The 27,773-nt window shown below is 43.8% G+C and overlaps 2 protein-coding genes across 3 annotated transcripts in view; both read left to right on the forward strand.

The window, feature by feature from the left end:
* Positions 1-2,838: 2,838 nt before the first annotated feature.
* On the forward strand, positions 2,839-5,067 carry LOC111970874 (gem-associated protein 8). Its single transcript, XM_023997605.2, has 4 exons — positions 2,839-2,943; positions 3,219-3,264; positions 3,442-3,838; positions 4,053-5,067. The coding sequence occupies exons 2-4, from the start codon at positions 3,262-3,264 to the stop codon at positions 4,310-4,312; spliced, it is 660 nt and encodes a 219-aa protein (XP_023853373.1). The 5' UTR covers positions 2,839-2,943; positions 3,219-3,261; the 3' UTR covers positions 4,313-5,067.
* A 928-nt stretch (positions 5,068-5,995) lies between these two features.
* The window catches only part of LOC111970880 (neuronal membrane glycoprotein M6-b-like), a 178,180-nt gene continuing 156,402 nt past the window's right edge, over positions 5,996-27,773 (forward strand). Inside the window, exon 1 of one of the 2 annotated variants that reach the window (XM_023997619.2) lies at positions 5,996-6,083. In XM_023997619.2, the coding sequence (XP_023853387.1) occupies positions 6,080-6,083 (4 nt within the window). In that variant the 5' untranslated portion in view covers positions 5,996-6,079. Of the gene's footprint in view, positions 6,084-12,886; positions 13,289-27,773 lie in introns of those variants that run through there. The other variant, XM_023997616.2, reaches the window with a different exon arrangement.

Consider the following 27,773-nt stretch of genomic DNA (forward strand, 5'->3'; position numbering starts at 1 on the left):
GTTTGTGAGCAATTTGCAGAATGCACAATAACAGGGTATGTGTCCTAGCCAAGCTATTCTACTGTTCTTTGTTGGAGCTATATATTCATTATTATGTATCCCTGTAAAAAAAATAAAAAAATCCCTGTAAAAGCAAAGGTCAATCCACCATTCAGTTTGAAATCTTTTCTCCACTTAAGACTCATCGATCATCTTCAAGGTGTCCTCCACCACAAAGTGGCGCCACTCCAGATAACCGTCAACCAAAACATCATCCTTCCATAACCTGTCCACATCCCTGGGGCCTGTTGCACAAAACTAGGATAAGGGATTAAGCCAGGATATCTTGGTGATCCTGGCTCAATTGATCCGTAATCCGGTTGCACTAAAGATGGATAGGGGGCAGGAGGATATGTTATGGTATAAATTACCATGGAGATTTATTCTGTGGAGCTAGCCTGCTCCAGACCAGGCTAAATTCCAGGATCTATTTAATCTCATCCCTAATGTCAGTCAGCAGTCACCACAAATGGAAACCAATAGTTATTTCACTGCTCACTATACATTGTTATCACATATAACTAGACCCACTGTTATTATTTAAACGTTTGTGATCATTAATTTCAATGATTTTGGATAAAAAATGATTTTTAGATGATGTTGCTATCATTAGATAATTTACAGTTTCCCATAGACTATAAGGCTATATATAAAATGATAGAATATTAGGGCCACAGAGGGGAAAAAAACACAAGTCATAATATTGTAACCAGTTGTTTTAAAGGAGGACAGTTGTTAAAATGACAGATGTGGGGCATTTCGTGAAATTGTACTTCAGTATGGTTTCATAAACAAAGACATGCTGATGTGCCAGAATATTAAGTATCACATTGTCATAAGTATCAAAACTGTAAAAACAATATGTAGCTTTTCTGCAGAAAGAACCAGCCTCATAAATGTATGACTTTATCCTTTTTCTTCAGTGTGGCCCTAGTACTCTGTCATATAAACAAATACACATTCCATATGAATATAAAAACACAATGTGTAACATTATGTTCCTTTATTGAATAAGGACAAAACAAAGCAGGTAAACCATCAGCTCCTTTCGAAACTGAAGTCACAGTGACTCTACAAGATGGAAAGCACAGAATCCAAGCATATTATACAAAATGATACATACACATTCAAAGGTCTGTATATAACACACCCTGCATGTCTGCACACTAAAATAAATGCAGGACAAATGTATGGATTTGTCCTGCATTTATTTTAGTGTGCAGACATGCAGGGTGTGTTATATACAGACCTTTGAATGTGTATGTATCATTTTGTATAATATGCTTGGATTCTGTGCTTTCCATCTTGTAGAGTCACTGTGACTTCAGTTTCGAAAGGAGCTGATGGTTTACCTGCTTTGTTTTGTCCTTATTCAATAAAGGAACATAATGTTACACATTGTGTTTTTATATTCATATGGAATGTGTATTTGTTTATATGACAGAGTACTAGGGCCACACTGAAGAAAAAGGATAAAGTCATACATTTATGAGGCTGGTTCTTTCTGCAGAAAAGCTACATATTGTTTTTACAGTTTTGATACTTATGACAATGTGATACTTAATATTCTGGCACATCAGCATGTCTTTGTTTATGAAACCATACTGAAGTACAATTTCACGAAATGCCCCACATCTGTCATTTTAACAACTGTCCTCCTTTAAAACAACTGGTTACAATATTATGACTTGTGTTTTTTTCCCCTCTGTGGCCCTAATATTCTATCATTTTATATATAGCCTTATAGTCTATGGGAAACTGTAAATTATCTAATGATAGCAACATCATCTAAAAATCATTTTTTATCCAAAATCATTGAAATTAATGATCACAAACGTTTAAATAATAACAGTGGGTCTAGTTATATGTGATAACAATGTATAGTGAGCAGTGAAATAACTATTGGTTTCCATTTGTGGTGACTGCTGACTGACATTAGGGATGAGATTAAATAGATCCTGGAATTTAGCCTGGTCTGGAGCAGGCTAGCTCCACAGAATAAATCTCCATGGTAATTTATACCATAACATATCCTCCTGCCCCCTATCCATCTTTAGTGCAACCGGATTACGGATCAATTGAGCCAGGATCACCAAGATATCCTGGCTTAATCCCTTATCCTAGTTTTGTGCAACAGGCCCCTGTATGAGAGGAAATGTTTCAAAATATCGCTAATTCTACAACTAGCATGTCAACTTTTACTGTTATTATTAGGCTTACCTGCTATGATATAGCCGATATTGCGTCTGTCGTGCTCAAAAGACAAGAAACCAAAACCAATTGGTTAGGATGTGTACCTGACGCGCTGTCTGGGAGGAAGTAGACCATGATGTTTCAATGTGTCAGCTGTTACAGACAACTAACAGACAAACTGACACTCCAAATGCTTAAAAGCCACAATTCCATTTAGACAGTCTGACCCTGCCACTTTGATTGGTAAAGGCAACATGGATGCAATGATTGTACAGTATGAGGTTGGATAGTTTACAACATATTTTGTAGTCAACAATATAATGACAAGAAAAACAAACGATTTAATTTGGACTACAGCTGTAGCAGAGCACATGCATCACGCACAAATTGCATATAGAAAATATTCGACACCTGTGTGTGTGCCACTGCCAATTGCCAGGTGAACTTCTCTAGACCAGAGTTTTACCAAGCTTGGTCCTGGGGCCCCCCCATTACTGCACGTTTTGGGTTTTGCCCTAGCGATATACTCAAATCACCAACTTGCTCTATATGTATTCGTTTGAACTACTATCCACTAGGTGGCACCATGTAGTCGTGAACTAAATATACATATTTATTTCAAAGGCTTCTGGGAGATTTTTCTCCTGGTTCTTGGTTGCTGTATGCAGCGCGTGCGTTTGTCATCGCTTGGGTGTACTGCACTAAATGAAGGTAACGAACTACATACGTTATGTATCGTGCATTTATTCACAATGAGATACCGTCTATAATAATGTTATAGCTATTGACGTGTGAGGATATATCTATTTTATTTCTGACTTGTGTCTAACCGCTAGCTGCCTCCATCTTTGTATTGATATCGTTGTTAGCTGCTGATAACTTGCTTGCTATGGCTTCCCTGGAGCTCCTATGCTAGCCAGCTAACGTTAGCTAGTACTTGTTTTGAAATGAAGTGTATTATGACCACAATGCATTTCCTTTTACAGACAGTAGCTGCGATCTAAACCACGCTGCAGGAGAAACACCACCATGGTAAGGTGCCTTTCTAGAGTCAAGATACCACATTAGACCTTTTTGGTTAGCCTTGCTTTGCACTTTTTGGTTAGTTTTGCACGTGAACGTTGATGAAACAATGTATGTTGGTTGGATGGATGTTATCAATGAATCATGGTGATAACAATGTCATCCATCCTCTGTTGTCCTGGACAGGTGGACCATGGTAGCATCTACTCCTGGTTTGCCCACCCTGTGTATGGCCACTACTGGCAGCATTACCAGCAGGCTGTGAACTGGCACCAGAGACACAGGCAGGCCTACAGAAAGGCCTGGGAGGCTGCCTACGGGCCAGGTTACCCCCAACAGTACCCCACTGCCCCCCAACGCTATGCAGACTGGCATGGGGGGGAGAGTGGGGGGAGGAGGGCAGAGGAGACGGTCGCTGCTAAGGACCATGAGGAAGAGGATTTGGAGGGGGGCACAGATGACGAGGAGGGGGACGGGGAAAGTGGCTCGGACAGCGAGATCGAATGTGATGTCAGCAACATGGAGATCACAGAGGAGCTGCGCCAGTATTTTGCCCAGACTGAGCGGCACAAGGAGGAGCTCAGTGAGTGTGTGTCAGTCAGTTAGTCTCTACATCTAAAAGTTCCACAATGAGTGTTAATAACTCTAGAACCCCCTGACACCACAGTCATATGGTTTTTTGATTTTATTGCTGTATAAGTAGACAACTTAAAGCACCATTACAACTACATTTAATGAATTATGAAGTATTCTGAGGCTGACTTTAAAAGCCTTGTGTCTTGTGTTCCTCCCTACAGAGAAGCAGCAGCAGCTGGAGGCGGAGCAGCATGATAGTTACGTGTTGGCCGACCAAGACATGCACAGAATATCCTGGCACGGCAGGTCGCTGCCCCCCTCTGAGCGGCCGGGCGAGCGCCGAGGTGCTGAGATGAAGAAGCTGTACGGGGAAGACGCGGCAAAGATCCAGGGCATGGAGACGGCCATGCAGCTCACCTTCGATAGAAACTGTGACAAGAAACAGCCCAAATACTGGCCCGTCATCCCTCTAAAACTGTAGCTCCACTACGGACATCTATCTTCTTCCAATGGAGCTCCCCCACACACTGTTCCAGTCTAGACAACCCCCTGAAACATAGAGCTAAGAAACTGGGTCATGTTCAGTAGGGAGGAAACTGATTGAAACGGAGAGGTACTACCTGCAACCTGATCACAAGTGCCTTAACATTCCCCTCCTCTCACCATAACATCTTATGTCAACCAACATTTTTGGGGGAATTTTGTTTCTGTCATTCTTAGCCAGTTATTTCTGTTCTTCTGGTTTCACAATGAAATTACAGAATCATAAGATGCAGGCAGAAGAAGAGGACAAGTATATACAATTTGCATAAATGTTAAAGCTCCCCCAGCAAATTGAGTTTACAGACTCAAAAGTGAATCTCTTTTTCAGGCCACCTGTCAACGAGCATGGTTTCATATCCAGGTAGCCTTCAATCTATAATCTTCTTATTGTTGTCGAGGTCGTTTTTTTTATTTTTTGGGGGGGGGATTTCTTTCCTAGTTAATTCAACCCTAAATGAAGAAAGATTGCTGCTAATTTGGTTTCACTAGATCGTTTTGATTTCATCGTCTTCAGACACTGCTTAATAGCCTCCGACTCAATGTTTGTCTGCTTCTTTCTCAACATTCAGATGAGTTGTATCTGCCTCAGCGTGCTCAGGTAGAACAATGTGTTGGTGTCTTCCCGTGTGTCTGTGTCATATCAAAATCGTAAGCTTGTTGATATAGTTTTGAATAAAGAATGTTTGTGATGAATTGAAACTCTAAATACGTTATCAGATTTGAAATGTCAAATTCTGTGTCACTGAGGCTAATGATCATTTATGGCCCTGTAAATTGAATCTTGGCACATTGATTTAATTGGGTCTGTGTTCTGTTATATATGAGAATCCAGCCACTGAGTGGATTCTGGCATAGTTGTAGTGAAGGTTTTGGCCTGATTTTTTAAAGCAACTTCACCTAACCTTAGTCTTACTGTCACAGGAAACCAGGTGGTCCAACTGCTAGAAAATAGGCCAGCACACAGAACCAGAGTTAGGTCTACACACGCTTGACATTTACATTGAGGTTATGGTGCAACAAACCGTTGGTGACGTTCTGTGTCAGGGTAGGAGTTGCAGAGGTCTTCCGTCACCTGGCATTTCACTCTTAGCCCACTGGCCATGGAGGCCAAGCCAAGAGGTCAAATATGATATTTTATAGATACTTTCCTCCCCAACCATAAACACTGAATTTACTTCTTTTGTCACCAAGTTTATTCAATTTTACAAAAACAACCCCCCCCCCCACCCCACAACAACAACAACAACATTACTATCCAGCCGGTAGCACATCCGGCAGTGATTGGGAGGCGCACAATTGGCCCAGCGTCGTCCGGATTTTTGGCGGGGTAGGTCGTCATTGTAAATAAGAATTTGTTCTTAACTGACTTGCCTAGTTATATAAAGGTAAAATAAAATTTAAAAAATACATCAAGAATGTCATAGTAGAGATCAAAATATGTTGAATGCAATTTTGTTGCAAGCATTAGTAAGCTTTTCTATTGACTAAAAAGGGCCCAAGGCCCAGCAGCGACGTCACTCACCCTTCCCCAGTCCCTACGGGATGGGGTGCATTGATTTCGGGGAGCGTTCGTGCACTGGTGCTCCAGCGCGCGCCCTGCTGCCCCAGCGCGCGCCCTGCTGCCCTGCACGAAACAGCTCCCCGCTTGCAGAACTTTTTGACACATCGCACCCGCCAAGTACTGAAGTTCTACGAAAGTAACACAATGGGTAGGTGCAATTATTAATACCCAAATACTTTCCTTTTCGTTTCTTCAACTGGAAAAGACATGCCTACTCAATATGCCTTTTTATTTTATTTATTTTTTTACTTTTTCATGCTTGGGTACGTTTTTAATGTCATAGCAATAGTGTTAAATTTTTTTAACTTTTTCATGCTTGGGTACGTTTTTAATGTCATAGCAATAGTGTTCAACGGGTTAGAGTGCTCGATTTAGTGGGCACATAGACGTCGCCTACAAGCACACTCAATTGACAAGATTAAGGCGATGTTAAATTGATTTTATTTATGGTAGCAGGTATAAATTATATCTGAACTGCGCTCTCATTGTTCCTTTGCCTAATCTAGTCTACTGGCTAATGCATGAATGCTGAGTATTTTCTGTAATTTGGCTGATTTTACGCAACGACAATAAAAATAATAATCCAATAAACTAATAGGTTTAAAGAATATAGTGACCTACAGTTACTAAATAATTTTTTATTGTTTTGTATTCTGTATTATATTTTATATTATATCAGCTTTTTCTGTTTACACTAATACATGAAGTGAATGCGGTGACAGATCGTGTCTGTGAATCTGGGTGCACGTCCTCGTGTGTGTCCTGGCCCCTGTTGTAGCCCAACTGGATGGGAAAGAATTCAAGTGATCTGTCCCAGCTGTGGCCTTGGAATAATTAATTTAATACTGGACATTCTCCGCTGTGTATCCATGGAGTCTGATGGCAGACTACTCTCTGCCCCAACAGAGCCTGGGGATATTCTCGTTGTGAAATTGTTTCTGCTTGCTGTGTGAGCGCTGATGCAATGAATGAGTTTGACTTGTGACACTGACTGACTAATCAGAAGGTAACCATCGCGCTCTACACTGACTGACTACCCATGAGGATCTCACTTATTTGTCACTGCCCTCTCTGTTGAATGGAGCCCAGATAGCATTGTTTCTAGCCATGTCGTGTCATTGTTTCAGCCTTGGTCTGTTGTTATGGCTGACCGTGACAGATTTGCATGACACTGGCTGATTTCAGCTTTGGGTCAGAGCCTTTAACACTCTGACCCAGGGAGGCAGTGACGTCAGCCAACCTCTCCAACAAGACGCCATCTCTCTCTCCTCTCTCTTTGCTCTCCTCTCTGGTTGGTTAGGAAGCTGTTGAGTTACTGCTTCATGAAGCGCTTCACAGACAGAGATGGCTCCAGTTAGCTAATTTCTCTCCCCTGAAACTATTCCACAGGTACTGTAAATGAGAATGTGTTCTCAGTCAACTTACCTGGTAAAATAAATGGCCATTGTTTATTTAACTAGGCAAGTCAGTTAAGAACAAATTCTTATTTACAATGACAGCCTAGGAACAGTGGGTTAACTCCCTTGTTCAGGGGCAGAACAACAGATTTTTACCTTTCACTCAGGGAACTGATCTAGCAACCTTTCAGTTACTGGCCCAACGCTCTAACCACTAGGCTACCTGCTGTTGATTGTGAGTTGAGCAGCGAAGGGCCTCTTAAACACACACTTGACGAACACAAGCACAGACACACACACACACTAGGTGAACTAACGTAGGATATTTGGGTAAACAGAAGACCGGAGCGGAGGTCTTATTCCTCTCTCCTCTCTTACTCCACTTCCCACTGGTTTCTCTGGTCTCTGAGGCGGAAGATGGAGGGATCGTAGAAATGACTTGTTGCCATAGCGACACCTATGTATGCTGGGAGTTTAAAGGCACCATCTCAATCCTGTTACGTGTGATCTGGGGACACTCATGTGCGCGAACATACACACACACATACACACACACAGGCCGAGCATGCCCATTTGTAGCCCTGTCAATCTTTCTTTCCATCTACATGGGAACTATAATGATGACGATACTAACCTCCCAGGACTGTACGTTCTCTCTCCTGCAACATTACTTATTATTGGCCCCTGAGTGATTGCTGAAAAGGATTCCATTGGAACGACAGGCTAGGCGCGGGTGCAACATTTGAACATTTTCTTGGGTGGTGGGGGGGGGCGGATTGTTTTGAAGCAGAGGTCCTGGTCATGTGACCCTGGCTTCCTGGGGGATATATGAAATGGTTGGGGGGTACCTGCTGTGGGGATGTGATGTGACATCATGTTGAGCTGCCTGCAGTATCTGGGCCAGAGGGATTATGGGGCTAGTCAGATAAAACAGTGGGGGGCAGGGTGGGAGGGCTGGGTTAAGCATGTCAGCAAAGACTGGTGAGATATTGTGAGTTGTTAAGGGAGACCCCACACTCCCGCCTCGATTTCCATCCTCAGCTTCTTGGCTTTTGAGCTCTCTGACTAGAAGATGTTGCACGAGATAGACAGGAAAGCAAAATGCATTAATGATCTGTTTTATCAAACAGTGGTTGCTTCTCGAGTGGAGAGTTGTGACCTGTCCCCTGAGATATTCACTTTTATCCCAATGTGTCTCCATTCCTGGGATCTCAGTGTTTGTCTTGGAGTCTCTTGAACCCTCAAACTCCCCTCCGTATGTAACTCCTCTCACTTCCCCATATGTCTAGGGATGGATGCTGGCTCAGCAAATTGTCAACCCCACACCATATAGTTTAGCCAGAGTTAAGGTGAGGAAACTATAGTTGCAGGTGTTTTCATTTAGGCAGCGTCTGAGAGCCAAGTCAAACACGACCAGCAGAGTTTGCATGGATGTACATGTGTGAGTGCATGCCATGTGTGTGAGTGGATCTGTATGCTCTAGTTAAACTGTGTGGGGAGTGAATATGAGCAGGTAAGGTTGTCAGCAGGATTGGGAAAGGTGCCGCCAGAACCTACAACTCCCCCCGTTGATGTTAGGTTACTAAGGATTAACTCTCTCCAGCATCCACGTTCAGAGTCCCTGATGAGAGGGAGCTAGGCGTCTCCTAAGCGACCGCCAGCGTAGGGGCGGGGCGAGAGCGTGCAGAGAATGGCCTGGTGGGAAAGTGGGTCATCCTGCCAGATTACGTCCCGTGTGCCCGACTCTGTCCTCTCTGCCCCGTCTAGCCAGGGGAGCAGAATAGGAGTCGCTGCTGTGTTACAGCCCTCCATGTCCCCCTAGTCCCAGCTGTGGTTGACTTAATCAGAACATCCATAGGCACTCTCCCAGCCAACGTTTCCCCTTTACAGGGAGCAAAGTCAATTAAAATGGCCAGGATTAGACTAAAGCTTCAGCAGGAGGCTCCTAATGCCCACTCCCAGATAATGTGTGTGTGTGTGTGTGTGTGTGTGTGTGTGTGTGTGTGTGTGTGTGTATATATATAGAGTCGTCAGGGTGTGTCTACTGTAGGTGTGTGTGTGTGTGTGTGTGTAGTTTAGTTTTTGGTTGCTGGTGTTTGTGATCAGTCGTCTGTGTATCGATGAAACTCACATCCACCCGATAGGCAGTAGACACGCATACCATCACTGGAAGGTTGCTGCTATCCAGGTTAGTAGGATACTAGACTCAGACGACGGTTCAGAGAGGGTTCAGGGGTCAGACAAGGGAGCCCATTGGTGGAAACGCAGTAGGCTGGATTAGGGTGACTAATATGGGGGTCATGAGAATCATGGGAACTTGTTCAAGAACATGGGTGTCTCTCAATTGCACCTATTCCTATATAAGTAGTTCACTACTTTTAGAGCACAATTAAATAGGGAATAGGGTGCCATTTGGGATGATACAGATGCATGCAGAATGCTCTACGGGGTGGTGTTTCTTGGTGCATTGAGAAAATCCTGTTGTTTTCTATCCTTTTCTCTAATGGATGGAGAGTCCGCAAGCGGTGCAGGGGAGGCAGGTCTTCAGGGGCTTTAATATACTCTGAGAGGGAGGGAGACAGAGACAGCTTGAGGCGTAAACAAAAAACATGACCGTTTGTTCTAAGCTCTGTCTGGGTGGCCATCATAAAGTCTGGGGAGAAGGTCTGTAGACGATGCCATAAGTTGAACTGCTGATGGCTAGACGAACATCCACCACAGGGTTGATGATATCTGCTGCTGTTTCTTTCCAAAACTTGACTAGACGCTCTTTACAGCGTACATGTTTAGCTCGGGATTTCAAAGATTTGCACTTTATTGACTTCAGCTGTCGAGAGAACACTGAAGACGTGTCCTAGGAACGATAGCATCGTTAGATTCATAGATTTTAATCAGCTATGACTGTCGTCATGTTGAATGTCACCATAGCAAGCGATTAACATCCCCTTGGCTGACATAATCTCTCTGTTGAGTCGATATTTGAATCGACTCACTGTTGACTTGTAAAGATGGGACCGATCCATTTTGCCAAGTTAGACACACATACATATCCTTTAACGGTATTGGTTAAGTTTTGTAACCGATTTCCAAAAATGGAGGTGCTTTGTGGAGATGGAAGAGAATTAGAGGACCTAAGGACATAACTGCAGTGTTGTTTCCAGGGACATCAAAGGGAGGCCAGACTGTTCCTTTCTCCCCATTAACTCCACATCGGAGGGCATAATGGAGCCGTAATGGCCTCATTACTGGGAGAGTGACGACCCCATTGTGGCTCCAGCGGATCTAGGTCCTCTCTGTTCCACAGTAATGAGGAAGGTGAGGCGTCCCGGTCCCGCTCCTTAATTCAAATTCAGAGTTTTAAAAAAAATATTATTTTGTGGTCATAAGAAAGTAAGTAGTCATTTCCTCTGAGGAATTAAAGACACTGTTCCATTGTTGAGCTCTTTATAAAGGGAAGCCATGTGGAGGACATCTTTGGTTCAGTGCATTTTCTGGGACATAGAATGAGTCAGCAAAGACTAGTGATCAGGGTGGCCTGATCTACAGAGAGAGAGTTAGTTATTGGCCTGTCTAGATCGCATTTGTTAGTCCTTAGTGGATAATTCAGTCAGTATACAGGATGCAGTCATATGGCTACAGATGATTAATATACAGGGATATTAAATCCCTCCATTCCCCAATGTCCCTCCCAACCACAGACTAACCATAGAAATGTAATAACTAGAACAGCTGTTTTTGGTATGACACTATAGTCAAGGATTCTATGATTGGGGCTGATAGCTACTCTACTTGACCAAAGCCCAATGTCTAATTCTGCAGGAGATTTCCAGAGAGGATATACAGTATTGGCTTGACCTGTTATATCTCCTAAATTGGAACAGATTGGATCCGAACCTCAAAGTGTGTGTAGTATGTGTGTGTTTATTATGTGTGTGTGTATTATGTGTGTGTGCAGAAGGAGAGAGTGCCAGGGCCCACTGTATCTCATCTTCTGGACAAGTGCTTAATCTGTGACCCAGCATAAGGGATTATTGGATGTGGGGGAAATGGACCCTGAGGTTCACCCAGGAGGTTTGCTGTTTGCTCCCCCTCTATGACTATTGGTTTAGATGGTGTGTGTGTGTGTGTGTGTGGGGGGGGGGTTGGATGTCCATGTGTGCATGTGTGTGTGATGATATTCAACCTTCAGGAGCTGTAGTGTTAAACTGCACTGCCCAGTGCTCAGCTCAGATAGCCAGCCTGAGCCTCCATGTGAAGATTTTTCCACAACATATTGGACCCTCAGAGTCTGACTCCTGATGACATTCTGTAAAACACCTGTGTGTGCTCTGAAAGCCCCTTTCCTGGACAGTTTTGTGGCTCTGCTACAACAGACAGAGCACTAGGCTTTGTCCAGCTAGACAGCAAGCGTTTGAGCTGCATTAGGCCACGTGCATCAGAATTAATACCTTATTTAAGAGGATTCGGGGCAGATGGCGTCCCTTTGTTTGAGGATGTGTGTGTATTAGAAAACGAGCTGAACAAAAGTACACAGAGCAAATTAATTCAAATTAAATATGAATATGTAGTTTTTTCTTTGTAATTTTTTTGTCCAGCATGAATTATCTTATATTTTGTTAGGATGGGAAAGTCTGTAACCCTCCCCCATCCCCCAAACTGTAGGCCTATACACCAGAACTACAGATCAAATAATGCCTAGACTATTCTGTATTATTTTCTCTCTCTCTCTGTATCTCCCTCTCTCCTCGTCTCCCTCTTCTCTTCTCCCTCTCTCTTCTCCTGGATCTCCCTCTCTCCTCTTCTCCCTCTCTCCTCTTCTCCCTCTCTCCCTCTCCTCTTTTCCCACATCTCCCTCTTCTCCCTCTCTCCTCTTTTCCCGCATCTCCCGCACCTCCCTCTTCTCCCTCTCTCCTCTTCTCCTCACCTCCCTCTTCTCCCTCTCTCCTATTCTCTACTCTCTGTAGATCACCCACTCTCTCTCTAGCCCTCTAGTCACCAGATGGAGAGTGGGTGGTGTGTGTGCGTGTGTTTTTGTGTGATAGCTTCTGTGCGTTAGTGCAAGTGCATATGTGAGCGTTGACGTGTGTGTATTTTTGTGTGTCAGTACTGTGAGTTTGCACATTGGTGCATGTGTGTGCTAGCAGATACAGCCTGCGGTGCAGTAACCTATAACCCTGATTTAAGGGGGGTGACCACCTCACTATCTGTATCTCTCTCCTTTTTTCTCTCTCTTTCTATTGTTTTCTTTCTCTCACCTGTGTGATATAGCTGTACACTCTTAGAAACAAATGTGCTATATAGAACCTTATATAGAACCTTGAAGGGTTCTTCGGCTGTCCGGAGAACCCTTTGAATAACCCTTTTTGGTTGCAGGTAGAAAGAACCCTTTTGGATTCCATTTACAGAGGGCTCTACATGGAACCCAAAATGTTTATACCTGGAACCAAAGAGGGTTCTACCTGGAATAAAAAATGATTTATCATATGGGGACAGCTAAAGAACCCTGTTGGAACCGTTTTTTCCACAAGTGTAGAGATGCTATGTGCCTGGAGGCAGGGATGGGTCATGTGATTGAGTTCATTCTATACTATAAAATAGGGTGGGCGCTCAAAAATCTGCCATGATCAACGTTTTTATCCATCGCCAAATTGGGATTGCAAGTGACATACAGCCAAAGCGTTAGCTGGCATCGTTTAGGGACCACTAATCTGTGCAAAATCGGACAAGACCTTTGAATCTTGAAATGGGATTGTAGCCTAGTATATACAGAGGAGCTAAGCTTGCAAGGGAGAGAGGGTGAGGGAGGGAGGGAGAGAGAGAGAAAGAGAGAGCAAAGTCAGAATCCAAAAGCCAGGGAGAAAAAGTATTCAAAAGAAAACATTCCAAATGGATGGGACGAAGCCAGTCATGGAGTCTGCCACAGAGGAAAACCAAGAGGAGAGGGAAGAAAGCAAAGGTACGGAATGGTCGTAGTTGTGATACGTAGCATTTTTGCGCGTTTCAACCGCACTGTTAGACTACTGCGCGATTTAACCTACTTGCAATGGCTTCGCTTCACGTGACACAAAAGCGCTGTTTTCTCCTCCTGCACCGTGGCTCGCTCGGGCATCTGTTTTGTTAAGAGCCTTTTGCAAATGACAACGAATATTCAATAACATGCATGTTTTTTTGTGTCCCATCGACGTTGGTTTTTATTTGGACATGTTTTGCGTGACCAAGATAGAGGGGAGGGCGGAAGGCGCGCTCTCGGTTTTATGGAGCATAGTTAATGCCAATTTGCATTGTTTTGCTGCAGCCATGTAGAATCACCATTACCCTGTTTTTCAATAATGTGAAAATTATAAATTAGTCGTGTGGCCCATCAAAGGCGGGGTTGTCTCCTTTGTATTTTTTTGTCTCAGGTGCGCGTATTGGTGTGGGCTAATGGTCAGGTGCATGGACCACTGCTGTCGAGATTGGATCTCATTGCGGAATAACCGTTTCACAAAGGGATTTTGCCGTAGACGTGGTCGTCAATGTGACTGTCATTGTTATCTTTGGTTTATAGAATAGAGAAATTAGGATTGGGTTTTTTTGTTCGAGTATAAGAGGATGGATGCAGCGCAGGGCGCCCGTGTGTGATGTTGATTTTTTTTTAAACACATCCCTCTGTGAATAAGGGATCAGCGACACATAAACTGGGGTCCCGATCCACTTGACACATACCAAGCTCGGTCCTCTCGTTTCACATGATAACACTCGTAAAAACAGCAGCTTTTGCCCATCATTGTTCATGGAATGACAAATTATAAATAGTAGCCTTTAGGCAAGACATAATATTGTTTCCGATATATGATGGGTTGTCGTTGCCTTTGTCCATTTACAAAGCAGGGGGTGGGGCCGACTCAATTTGCCGACTCAATGTATAGGAATGTATATAGGGATTACATTTGTTTTTGATATAGGCTACTGGGGCAAAATAACACCCTTGTCCAGTCATTACCTCTCGGTAATCAGATAACAGGCTGCATTGTCCATCACCTCAATTAGGCTACACTATTTTACAATCACTATTTCAATCAATATGTTTTATACAGGCTATCCCTTGGTGCTACAGCCTACTAAATCTAATAGCAGCTGGTTATATTACTTCCCTGTGGCTGAGGTCAGGAGTTGAATGCACAAATCTGATTCTAAATCAGTTCTTAGGGGGCAGTGTTATGTAGCAGCTAAAGCTGTGTCCTCAGGGCTGCTCCTTTACCCTGCCACCCCATCCATCCATCCTCCTGTTTCTAGCCATATAACCCTACACTCTTCGAAAAAAGTGTTCCAAAAGCGTTCTTAGGCTGTTCTCTTATGGGGACAGCCAAAGAACACTTTTAGGTTCTAGATGGCACCTTTTTTCTCTAAGAGTGTACAACATACACCAAGGCTTTCACTCCATCCCCCATCCATTCAACGCGTTGTTCAGATGCGGTTACATTTGAATATGTTTTACATAGAGATTTACATTCAGTCGGCATAAATGCTACATAAATATGTCATGGGGCTTTCCATAGCCAACAAAAAGCCTACATTGACCTAACCATAATTACTAACACTAACAAAATCAGTGTTTGGGAGTAGTGAACTGTACATATAGATTTTGCAGCAGCTTGGTGGTAGTTGAACTAAATTCAAATCTTGACAGTGTTTTCAGTCGTTAATTACTATTTTGCCATGTATATAGCAGTGTAGCTAACTACTGGAACTACACACTACTGTTTTTGCTAAATGAAAATATGGGTGAAGTAGGCTATAGCATCCTTGCTTTTTCAGCATCAGACCTGCCTAATTCTCGCTCAAAAAGGTTTTTGTGTTTAATAGGCCACATCACACATGATGTTAACATCTGACTCCGCAGTGGTCTGTTTTTGCAACTTCTAGTTTATGACATTTCAGATTTAGATATTATAATTGATCAAAAAGTAGTTTGGAGGTGGTGAACTACAACGTCAACGTAACTTTAGTTAAGTCAACTATGTTTTTCTTAAGGGTAGCTTTAGTGTCGTTTAACTTCAGTTTGAAGTAATTGGTAGCTTGGTAAATTATATTTTCAGAGTAGCTTCCCCAACACTGTATAACATCTCCTTATGAAGTTCTCCTATGGTGAATCATCTTCCATGACATTTGCAGAACTAACGTCCTACAGGATATGTAGCTTATCTCTACAAAAGTCATGTAACATGATATCCTATGGTTTGGTTATGGGTGTGGATGGCATTCACAGTGAGGGAAGGGGCTGTGTGGCTGGCAATGTTTTCACGATCTACAACTGGAGTATATTCTACAACTGTTGACATTCCACCATAATCCTCAGCATCTCTAAAATGGAAGAGATTTATAGTGAGTAGGGCAAGCAGTTGAAGCTCTGCCATGTCATGTAAGAAGTTTGTGTCTCGTATGTGCCAAGTGCCTCGCCTCCATTGGGGATCCAACAACATCAGTTGCACTGTAGATTCAGGCAACCAGGCAGCCTTGAGGTATCTAACCAAAGTGTTCTTGTAGGCCTAACACCTCAGTTGAAGCATCTGTCACAATTTATAATGTAATCTGATCAAAGATGTGACCTGACTGTGACCTGACATCCCAGCCCCTTGCAATGTAGCCTATAAAACATCTCTGCTGACATCTGTCACGCCCGCCCGCCATCTGTCACGCCCGCCTTTCAGGCTGAAGACAAACTCAACCACAACGAACACCCAATTGGCATCCCTCCATGTATTTCTGCCAAACCCCTTGAGGAGGCTAGGTGGAGTTTGTTGGGCTTCATTGTATTCCAATATAGTAGAGGCTGTGAGAGAGAGAGTCTAAATGATTACAGGCTATATCCTTACTATCTGGACCTGCGGTGCCTCAGTACAGGGACTCCTCCCTGACCCTTTTGTATAATACAGGATAGTTAGTTATTCTCTCTCTCTTTCTCTCTCCTTTGGCCTTTCCTATTCCCTCCTCTTCCGCTCACTCTCTGCCACCATTTGCCGCTCGGTCAGTTCACCTCCGTCTCTCTTCTTCTCTTTCTCTCTATGATGTCAGACTGACTTAGCCAGGCATAAACCTCCTAGTCTCCCTGTATCACACAGGAAAGTAGGGAGGGGGCAGGGGTAGTATGTTCTCTCTTACGTAACTCTCCGCTGCGTTGCCGTCCACATCTTCAGATCACAACCGTGAGGGATTACATCATCATCACCACGGCGATGGGGCGTATCTGTGGCGCGCTGATGGGTTCTGTTTAGTATGAGTCGTAGAACAACGCAGGCAGAGCACACGCAGTGCTATGCTCCCTTGTACTAATCCCTCTACTGTACTGAACCTCTGTAAAGATTCTCAATGAAATATATCCAACTGCAGGATAAGTGGATGCCATCAAATCAAATTATATTGGTCACATACACATGGTTAGCAGATGTTAATGCGGAATGCCATTGGAATGTAGCACCGTAGGGTGTGTGTGTGAAATTCCCTGGTTACATTGAGTGCTGTTACATGTTACATGGAAAGTCAGATTCATATAATAGTTTGATTTAAACGTTTACATGCTTTGGAAGAAGAACGATTTCCCTGATAATCCTGTTTACATGGATACATCTGAAACCAGACCACCTGATGGGACTTCGATAAATGCAGAACATCGGCAATCAAAATAAACGTTCTACCACAGCGACCATTTCTTTTTTGGGAAGCCTATTTTTATTCGGACATATAAAGTTTGTATGTGAAAACTACACTGAACAAAAATATAAACGCAACATATAAAGTGTTGGTCCCATGTTTCATGAATAGAAAATCCCAGAAATGTTCCACATGCACAAATTTGTTTGTATCACCATTAGTGAGCATTTCTCCTTTACCAAGATAATCCATCCACCTGACAGGTGTGGCATATTAAGAAGCTTATTAAACAGCATGATCATTACACAGGTGCACCTTGTGCTGGGGACAATAAAAGGCCACTCTAAAATGTGCAATTTTGTCACACAACACAATGCCACCAATGTCTCATGTTTTGAGGGAGCGTTCAATCGGCATGCAGATTGCAGGAATGTCCACCAGAGCTGCTGCAAGAGAATTTAATGTTCAGATTAATACCTGTCTCTTATACACATCTAGATGTGTATAAGAGACAGGTGCTGTTGACAGAGAATGTAATGTTAATTTCTCTACCATAAGCCACCTCCAACGCCGTTTAACAGAAATGTCAGTACGTCCAACCGGGCTCACAACTGCAGACCACGTGTAACCACGCCAGCCCAGAACCTCCACATCTGGCTTCTTCATCGGCGGGGTCGTCTGGGGGGGGGGGGGGGGGTCTGGTGCTGAGAAGTATTTCTGTCTGTAATAAAGCCCTTTTGTGGGGACAAACTCATTCTGATTGGCTGGGCCTAGCTCTCCAGTGGGTGAGCCTGGCTCCCACCCCTGGCTGCACCCCTGCCCAGTCATTTGAAATCCTTAGATGAGGTCCCAATTTATTTATTTAATTTGACTGATTTCCTTCTAAGAACTGTTACTCAGTAAAATCTTTGAAATTGTTGAACGTTGCGATTAATATTTTTGTTCAGTATACTTTAAGACGCATACATTCAGTTGTCCCGAACTCACATCACTCGCGTTAAAGAGAGAGGCTCGCTCGGCTGATGCTAGCACATGCACAGATCAAATACACAGCTGGAACGTCGATTTAAGTTGTTTACATATCCTAATATTTAGCAAAATTGCTCAGAAAACCATGTGTTTTAATCGCCGTATGCTTACTTCGATTTTGACCTTACCCCAATTAAGATAAGCAGAGGAAGGTGTTTGAATGACTATTGCATAATCTGCCTACTGCCATAATCAGTTTAATATACAATTATTACTACGCATGTAAACATACTGATTGAGACACATTCAATGGTGATGACAGTATTGAGAGTGGGCCTATGTGAAATATTGTGACCAATGTTGATTATGAGTCTCATTAAGATTATCAATGGAGAACTTCTTAGGTGTCTTTGTTTTCTTGATGAGACTCTGCCTCTATCGGCGTGAGCGGGGCGCGATGTCACAGAGTGGCTAGGGTGGCGTTCTGCCATCTCCATGACAACATATGTAGCCAAGGAGGTGCTATAAGGGCATGTTCAAGACAAACACTCACCCACACAGTCATTCAGCTCGCAGAAGGTTCCGGAAAGGTCCAGCTGAGGCCCTGTGTATATAAAGGTCCCTACCCCTTCAGGAGGCCTGTTTGATGGACGTGGGGGGAGGCGGAGGTGGGAGTGAGAAGGGGTGAGGGAGGTGTGAGCAGGTTTCCTAGTTCTTCGTGTGTTGGCTTGGTATCTCTCTCATGTCGTGGTTGTCATCGCAGGTCTCTCAGGAAAAAAAGGTGCTATCTAGAAGGGTTCTATCTGTAACCAAAAAGGGTTCTCCTATGAGTGATGCTTTCACTTGGCAGGATTTTCATGCTGCTGGCTATATGTTTTTTTCTCTCTCTCTCTCTCCCCATCTTCCCCGTTCGATCTTTTTCTCTGTTCATTTATTCCACCCAGTCTCTCCTAATTTCTCTCTCTGTCGCTCTCTCTCTCATCTCCTATTGCTCTTTCATTCAGCTTGCTACATCCCTCCGTCACCCTCGCACTGTCATCTCTCTCTCATCTCCACTATCTTAATTAATCTCCAAGCCCTTCAACCGTTTCTCTCTTGATTTCTCTGACACACACACACGCTGTCAGGAGTGTGTGTGTGTTTGTGTGTGTGTGTGTGTGTGTGTGTGTGTGTGTGTGTGTGTGTGTGTTCATGCATGCATAAAATGTGTATTTTAGTAGGAGTGTATCCACATGCAGCTCCTTAGTCTGTGTGAATTCAATTATGTATGTTTTAGTCCTTTGTATGTGTCTGTGTGGATGTTAGTATGTTTATGCTGTGTGTTCATTTTGTCTACAGTATGCTCTGTATGTGGGTATATGAATAGCACTGAGTGACAGGTTGGCACAGCATGCATTGTTCCTATGCAGTGCCAGTCTCTCTGGCCCTCTTCCATCGCCTACTGATGCCCAATCTGCTCGCTCCACTCACATCCCATAAACCTCAGTGTGCCCGATTTAACTCTTGTCATCGTTAACGATGACATCAATACATCCAGGATCATAAAGAGAGACAGCGAATGTGATTTTGCCCGGTGACTACAAGAGAGGGAAATGGAGAGAAAGACAAAGAGGACTATGGTGTATTAGTGGGAACATTGAATGGAAATCTATTCTATGGAAATGGGCTGCATGATACTATGTGTTATTCCCAAATTGTTAGTAAAACCATTCTCTTTAGACTCTGGTTCACTTGTATCTGTATTCTCAATATAACATCATGTGAAAATAACCACCACTAAGAATGGTGGTCCTATCTTTGCTGTGGAGTCCATTGTTGATTCCATCTATTGGCATCTGTAAGAAATGGACAGGACTTCACATTGGGCCAGTGTCCATCCTTACCAGTGAGGTATGAAAACCTCCCTCCACTCACTCTGACCTGAGGAGGACATTGGTGAAAATGGAAATGCTTCGTTTGACCATGTGAATGGCCATAATCACAAGACAGGGGCATGGGAAAGGGCATTAGCTAAGTCTGTTACATAAGCCCACTGCCATCCCATTGCCACCCCGATTCAGACTCTACCAGACCCTTTGGCTGGAGGCTCAGACTTACATTTTGGTGAATTAATGTGACACAGCTGCAAACAATGCACGGAGCCTTCTGAGCCGTACATTCATGTAATGTCTCAGAGCTGAGGACCGTAATCTTTACCTTGAGGATTGAGGGAAAAGGGTAGACCACACTCTCACCCCTCTGGTTTCACCAGAGGAATGATACTATGCTTGCATGGGTTCGAGTGTCATTTGCTCAGTGTTAATGATTTTTTTTTAAATCTAATGTTATTTGTCACATGCGCCAAATACAACAAGTGTAGACTTTACCGTGAAATGCTTACTTACGAGCCCTTTCCCAACAATGCAGTTAAAAAGTATGACAATTAATAGGTATAAAAATAAAATAGTAACACAACTCTATACTGTATACAGGCTATATACAGTGTACTGGGGAACGAGGTAGTTGGGGTGATTGATTAAATTAGCAAGAAAGGCCTTTCACTGTACTTGTGCATGTGACATTAAAACTTGATTGAGGTAATACAGTATGTACATGGAGGCTTGTGTGCTCGGCTCTCCATTTCCTGTAGTCCACAATTAGCTCCTTTGGCTTGCTGACGTTGAGTGAAAGGTTGTTGTACTGGCACCACACTGCCAGGTTTCTGACCTCCTCCCTGTCGGCTGTCTAATTGTCCTCGGGGGTCAGGCCTACCACTGTCATGTCATCAGCAAACTTAATGATGGTATTTGAGTCGTGTCCGGCCACGCAGTTGTGGGTGAACAGGGAGTACAGGAGGAGACTAAGCACACACCCCTGCGGCACCCCTGTGTTGAGGTTCAGCATGGCGGATGTGTTGTTGCCTACCCTCACCACCTGGGGGCGGCCCATCAGAAAGTCCAGTATCCAATTTCAAAGGGAGGTGTTTAATCCCAGGTCCTTATCTTAATGATGAGCTTCGAGTGCACTCTGGTGTTGAACGCTGAGTTGTAGTCAATGAACAGCATTGTCACGTAGGTGTTCCTTTTGTCCAAGTGGGAAAGGGCAGTGTGGAGTGCAGTAGAGATTGCGTCATCTGTGGATCTGTTGGGGTGGTATGCGAATTGAAGTGGGTCCAGGGTGTCTGGGATTATGGTGTTGATGTGAGCCATGACCAGCCTTTCAAAGCACTTCATGGCTACAATTGTGAGTGCTAAGGTGCGATAGTCATTTAGACAGGTTTTAAAAAAGATATATATATTTCACCTTTATTTAACCAGGTAGGCCAGTTAAGAACAAGTTCTCATTTACTGCGACCTGGCCAAGATAAAGCAAAGCAGTGCGACAAAAACAACAACGCAGAGTTACACATAAACAAACGTACAGTCAATAACAGAAAAGAAAAATATAAAAATCTATGTACAGTGTGTGCAAATGTAGAAGAGTAGGGAGGTAGGTAATAAATAGGCCATAGAAGCGATGATCTGTGAGCTGCTCTGACAGTTGATGCTTAAAGTTGGTGAGGGAGATATGAGTCTCCAGCTTCAGCCATTAAAAAAATAAAATAATTGCAATTCGTTGCAGTCATTGGCAGCAGAGAACTGGAAGGAAAGGTGGCCAAAGGAAGAATTGGCTTGGGGGTGACCAGTGAAATATACCTGCTGGAGCGCGTGCTACGGGTGGGTGCTGCTATGGTGACCAGTGAGCTGAGATAAGGCGGGGCTTTACCTAGCAAAGACTTAAAGATGACCTGGAGCCAGTGGGTTTGGTGACGAATATGAAGCGAGGGCCAGCCAACGAGAGCATAGAGGTTGCAGTGGTGGGTAGTATATGGGGCTTTTGTCATAAAACGGATGGCACTGTGATAGACTACATCCAGTTTGCTGAGTAGAGTGTTGGGGGCTATTTTGTAAATGACATCATCGAAGTCGAGGATCGGTAGGATAGTCAGTTCTACAAGGGTATGTTTGGCAGCATGAGTGAAGGAGGCTTTGTTGCGAAATAGGAAGCTGATTCTAGATTTAATTTTGGTTTGGAGATGCTTAATGTGAGTCTGGAAGGAGAGTTTACAGTCTAACCTAACACCTAGGTATTTGTAGTTGTCCACATATTCTAGGTCAGAACCGTCCAGAGTAGTGATGCTAGTCGGGCGGGAGGGTGCGGGCAGCAATCGGTTGAAGAGCATGCACTTAGTTTTACTAGCATTTAAAAGCAGTTGGAGGTTACGGAAGGAATGTTGTATATCATTGAAGCTCGTTTGGAGGTTTGTTAGCACAGTGAAAGAAGGGCCAGATGTATACAGAATGGTGTCGTCTGTGTAAAGGTAGGTGGATCAGAGAATCAACAGCAGCAAGAGCGACATTGATATATACAGAGAAAAGAGTCGGCCCGAGAATTGAACCCTGTGGCACCCCCATAGAGACTGCCAGAGGTCCGGACAACATGCCCTCCGATTTGACACACTGAACTCTATCTGAGAAGTAGTTGGTGAACCAGGCGAGGCAGTCATTTGAGAAGCCAAGGCTATTGAGTCTGCCGATAAGAATGCGGTGATTGACAGAGTCGAAAGCCTTGGCCAGGTCGATGAAGACGGCTGCACAGTACTGTCTTTTATCGATGGCGTTTTGATATCGTTTAGGACCTTGAGCGTGGCTGATGTGCACTCATGACCAGCTCGGAAACCAGATTGCATAGTGGAGAAGATTCAGTGAGATTGGAAATGGTCGGTGATCTGTTTATTAACTTGCCTTTCGAAAGAGAGGTTGAATAGGCTAGTAATAGGTGTTGCAACAATTTTGCCGGATAATTTTAGAAAGAGAGGGTCCAGATTGTCTAGCCCAGCTGATTTGTAGGGATCCAGATTTGCAGTTCTTTCAGAACATCAGCTGTCTGGTTTTGGGTGAAGGAGAAGAGGGGGGAGGGGGGGTTGGAGAAGTTGCTGCAGGGGGTGCTGAGATGTTGGCCAGGGTAGGGGTAGCCAGGTGGAAGCATGGGCAGCCGTGGAAAAATGCTTATTGGAATTATCGATTATTGTAGATTTATTGGTGGTGACAGTGTTTCCTAGCCTCAGTGCAGTGGGCAGCTGGGAGGAGGTGCTCTTATTCTCCATGGACTTTACAGTGTCCCAAAACTTTTTGGAATTAGTGCTACAGGAAGCAAATTTCTGTTTGAAAAAGCTAGCCTTAGCTTTCCTAACTGACTGTGTATATTGGTTCCTGACTTCTCTGAAAAGCTGCATATCGCGGGGGCTATTCGATGCTAATGCAGAACGGGCTATATCTGTTCTTAGTTCTACATTTTTTGAATGGGGCATGCTTATTTAAGATGGAGAGAAAAGCACTTTTGAAGAGCAACCAGGCGTACTTTACTGATGGGATGAGGTCAATATCCTTCCAGGATACCCAGGCCAGGTTGATTAGAAAGGACTGCTCGCTGAAGTGTTTTAGGGAGCGTTTGACAGTGATGAGGGGTGGTCGTTTGAACGCAAACCCATTACGCACGCAGGCAATGAGGCAGTGATCGCTGAGATCCTGGTTGAAGACAGCAGAGGTGTATTTAGAGGGCAAGTTGGTCAGGATGATATCAAAGAGGGTGCCCATGGTTACGGATTTAGGGTTGTACCTGGTAGGTTCCTTGATAATATGTGTGAGATTGAGGGCATCTATCTTAGATTGTAGGATGACCGGGTTGTTAAGCATGTCCCAGTTTAGGTCACCTAACTCTGAAGATAGATGGGGGGCGATCAATTCACAAATGGTGTCCATGGCACAACTGGGGGCTGAGGCGGGTCTATAACAAGCGGCAACGGGGAGATACTTTTTTCTGGAAAGGTGGATTTTTAAAATTAGAAGCTCTAATTGTTTGGGCACAGCCTGCAGAGTTCTGTCATACTATCCAGGTCTATCTCTGCAGTAGATTGCAACTCCGCCCCCTTTGGCAGTTCTATCTTGTCGGAAAATGTTATAGTTTGGAATGGAAATTTCAGGACTTTTTGGTCGCCTTCCTAAGCCAGGATTCAGACACGGCTAGGACATCCGGGTTGGTGGAGTGTGCTAAAGCAGTGAATAAAACAAACTTAGGGAGGAGGCTTCTAATGTTAACATGCATGATACCAATGCTTTTACGGTTACAGAAGTCAACAAATGAGAGCGCCTGGGGAATGGGAGTGATACTGGGGGCTGCAGGGCCTGGGTTAACCTCTACATCACCAGAGGAACAAAGGAGGAGTAGGATAAGAGTACGGCTAAAGGCTATAAGAACTGGTTGTCTAGCGCGTTCAGAATAGAGAGTAAAAGGAGCAGGTTTCTGAGCGCGGAAGAATAGATTCAAGGCATAATGTACAGACAAGGGTATGGTAGCATGTGAGTACAGTGGAGGTAAGGCATTGAGTGATGATGAGAGAGGTTTTGTCTCTAGAGGCACCATTTAAACCAGGTGAGGTCACCGCATGTGTGGGGGGTGGAACATAGCTAAGGCATATTGAGCAGGGCTGGAGGCTCTACAGTGAAATAAGACAAAAATTACTAGGAATATTGACATTAGGGAGAGGCATGTGTAACTTGGTGTTCTTGTGCACAGGGACTATGGTGGTTTGTTTGAAACATGTGGGTATAACAGACTGGGACAGGCAGAGTTGAAAATATCAGTGAAGACACTTGCTCCAATACGTCTGGCCCTGCGGCCTTGTGAATGTTAACCTGTTTAAAATAATTACTCACATCAGCTACAGAGAGCGTGATCACACAGTTGTCCGGAACTGCTAGTGCGCTCATGCATGGTTCAGTGTTGCGCGTGTGTGTGTGTGTGTTTACGTGATTCCCCAGCTATCACATAACATTCTGAGAACCATAAGTTTCTTAGAGCTTGGTGAGAGCATGGTTGTCCTTTGGTTATTTTGCATACAACCTTCCCATAATGTTCTGGGAATGGTGCAGGATACCCAGCTAGCACATAATGTTCTGAGAACCATATGTTTCTTAGGTGGAAATTTCAGTCTAACGTTTCCTGCAGGTTTCCTCAGGGTTCTATTTAAAGTAACGTTCTCAAATTGTTCCAAGAACGTTAAAAAGTTTTTTTTTGTGGGAATTTTTGTACTTTAGCATAAGGTTTTCTGCAGGTTTCCTCATGGTTCTACTTAAAACTATGTTCTCAGAACATTAGGAAAACATTCCATAAAAACCGCACGAAAATGCTAGTAACGTTCAAAGAATATTATAAAAAAATATGAACATTCTATTCTCAGCCTCAACAAAACTCCCTCTGTCTTGTTAAGTATTTTTAGGTGTGTTGGCCGCACCCACTAATTGGCCACATCTGATCTTAATGAGTGCTTGTTTCCTTTGAAATGGGGTCTGTTTGAATAGACTAAAATGAACAGCTTTGAGTTAAAAAAAAAAATAACATGGCATGCTAGCTCCATCCTGGTGGCGCAGTGGACTAAATCCATGGATAGAGAACAGAAGTTCATCAGAAGTTCAAATCTCACTGATGCCGTGCCACAATACACAATAAATGTGTTTGCATGATTAATGCCTAAGCAAATGAGTTGATACAACTTTCAGGTAATAATAGTAAAATGTTCTCAACCTCCCTGTAATGTAAAAATGTATGTTCCCAGAATAGGCTGAATGTTCTCAGCTTTACCGACCAGGAAACGTATAGCTTTGTTCCCAGAATCAATGGGAAACCAACATTTTCCCCCACAACTTCCAAGAAACTTAATGTGCTAGCTGGGTATATTGTACATGATGTACACTGTATGTCATGTGCCTGACTGCATAGAGCTAGTTCTCTGTGTGCATAAGTGTATGATGGGAGTCCCCTGCACAGCTGGCTAGGTTTATCCCAGACTTCCCATACCAGTACACTGGCTGATGGGGGTGGACAGGCAGGCAGGGAGGCAGACAGACAGCTAAAGAGTGAAGGCTACAGTAAGTGCACACGGTTAGGGATCACTGCTGGGATGAAGGATTGATCAAATTATAGGAGTGTAGTAGACAAGTGCTGAGGGGGGATTTAAAAGCTGTACACTTCATTACACTTACTTATGCGTGAGCAGATACTGACCTTGTTGCCCGGTGTCCTTCATATTAATGCTGGACCAGGGTAAGGACTTGGCTATAGGATGTAGACCAGATTAGGTTCAGGGGGAAGGGTTCTCTGGATATGGCAGAGAAGTATGATGAAGGTCACTTTTCACATGTGATCCTCTAACTGTACCGTCCTTTGATATCCGACAGAAATAGCCCGAAACATGCTGTCATGTGTCGTTAAAAACGTTGGATTTCACAATATTTATTTGGTCTATATTATTGTGATTGGCAGTTGTAGAATAAGGATAAAACATACATCTATCTACGTGAGAAACACAGAGTAGCCTAAAATATCAGAACATGCTGAAAGTATTAGTCATCATTTACCAAAATTCTAATCATCTCAAATCATGACACGTGTCGTGTACCTGTTTTTCTACCCCAAGCCTGTTCACTTTTTGAACAGATGGGGTTTCTCTTTCATCAATGCCTCATTGAAGCAGCCATTTTTTTCCCTGCTGTAGAGAGGAGATGTGTCTCTCTTGGTGATCCACAGAGCTCTGTTAGGAATCTTCCCGCAATGCAAGAGGAAGCTGTCCTATAATGAATACGGAGCTTCTGAACTGGAATAGTCCATGAGGCAAGAGAACCGACTTTATTAGACGCTAAAACTAGTCAATGTATAGTTGAAAAATATGTCGTACATTTGCTTTAAGCTGTGTCACTGTAACGTCTCATATTTAGTCGTGTCATAATGTGACTCATAATTTGGAGGAGGAAAATCCTTTGGAAAACTATCAAGTACAGTAGCTATTTTAAATAGATGTGTCCTTTTGCAGGACTTTAGTTTTTTACCCATCAATGTATGAACGTTAAAGTGGCTTTTCCTCTGGCTGGGGATGGCCCATTTTCCAAATGGGATAAAACCAAAACCAATCACCTGGCTAATGAATAAATGATGTAGGTGTAGTCACACAGCCACAGTTCTCTCTGTCTGTTGTCGCTCTAAACGCGGTCACAACAGCTTTAGTGTACTCTCACAGCTGGTCCCAATTCGCTCCCTCACCGCCCTTACCTGTTTGATGTTTGCAGATCTGAAGTGTCTGGATAGGTATAAGCAGTGTAGTGGTGGAGATATATTGCTTCCATCTTACAGATCTGCATTGAAGTGCCAAAGGAAAGGGGTAGAGAGTGAATTGGGACCGGCTGACAAGAGTGCTCAGACCACTGTTGGACCACGCACATTTTCCTCTACCTGTTCAGTCTCACTTTGCTTGAACAACGTTCAGACCATGCTCAGGTTGAGGTTGAGAGTCATGTCCCCATCCCTGAACCCTCTGCTCTGAACCCCGAGGGGGAGTTCACCTCCTTCTGCTGTGTACGCGTGGGAAGGGAAGCGAGGAGCCGTGGAGGGATGTAGTCAGCTAGCTACAGGCCCTACTCAACTGGGTCGTGGGTAACATGCTGCCATGGCAACCACTATTCACTGGCCCCCGGGCCAAAAAAATGCTCTTTGCTTACTCTCTCTCGTTCTCACTTCATCTTACATGTTCTCTCTCTCTCCCATTTGCTTCCGCTCTCTGTCTATCTCTGTTTTTCTCTCTCCATCTTGCTTTCTCTCTCTCTGACCCCATTCGCTATCTCTCAGATTTCTTCTCTTCTCTCTCTCTCTCTCTCTCTCTCTCTCTCTCTCTCTCTCTCTCTCTCTCTCTCTTCTCCTCTCTCTCTCTTCTCTCTCTCTCTCTCTCTCTCTCTCTCTCTCTCTCTCTCTTCTCTCTCTCTCTCTCTCTCTTC

Source organism: Salvelinus sp. IW2-2015, linkage group LG12, assembly GCF_002910315.2.
Source record: "Salvelinus sp. IW2-2015 linkage group LG12, ASM291031v2, whole genome shotgun sequence".
Lineage (NCBI taxonomy): Eukaryota > Metazoa > Chordata > Actinopteri > Salmoniformes > Salmonidae > Salvelinus > Salvelinus sp. IW2-2015.

What these genes read in the sequence shown, in the direction of transcription:
- LOC111970874 (XM_023997605.2), top strand. An exon ending in GCGGCACAAGGAGGAGCTCA is followed by an intron (nt 3,839 to 4,052) that starts GTGAGTGTGTGT and finishes TCCTCCCTACAG; the next exon opens with AGAAGCAGCAGCAGCTGGAG.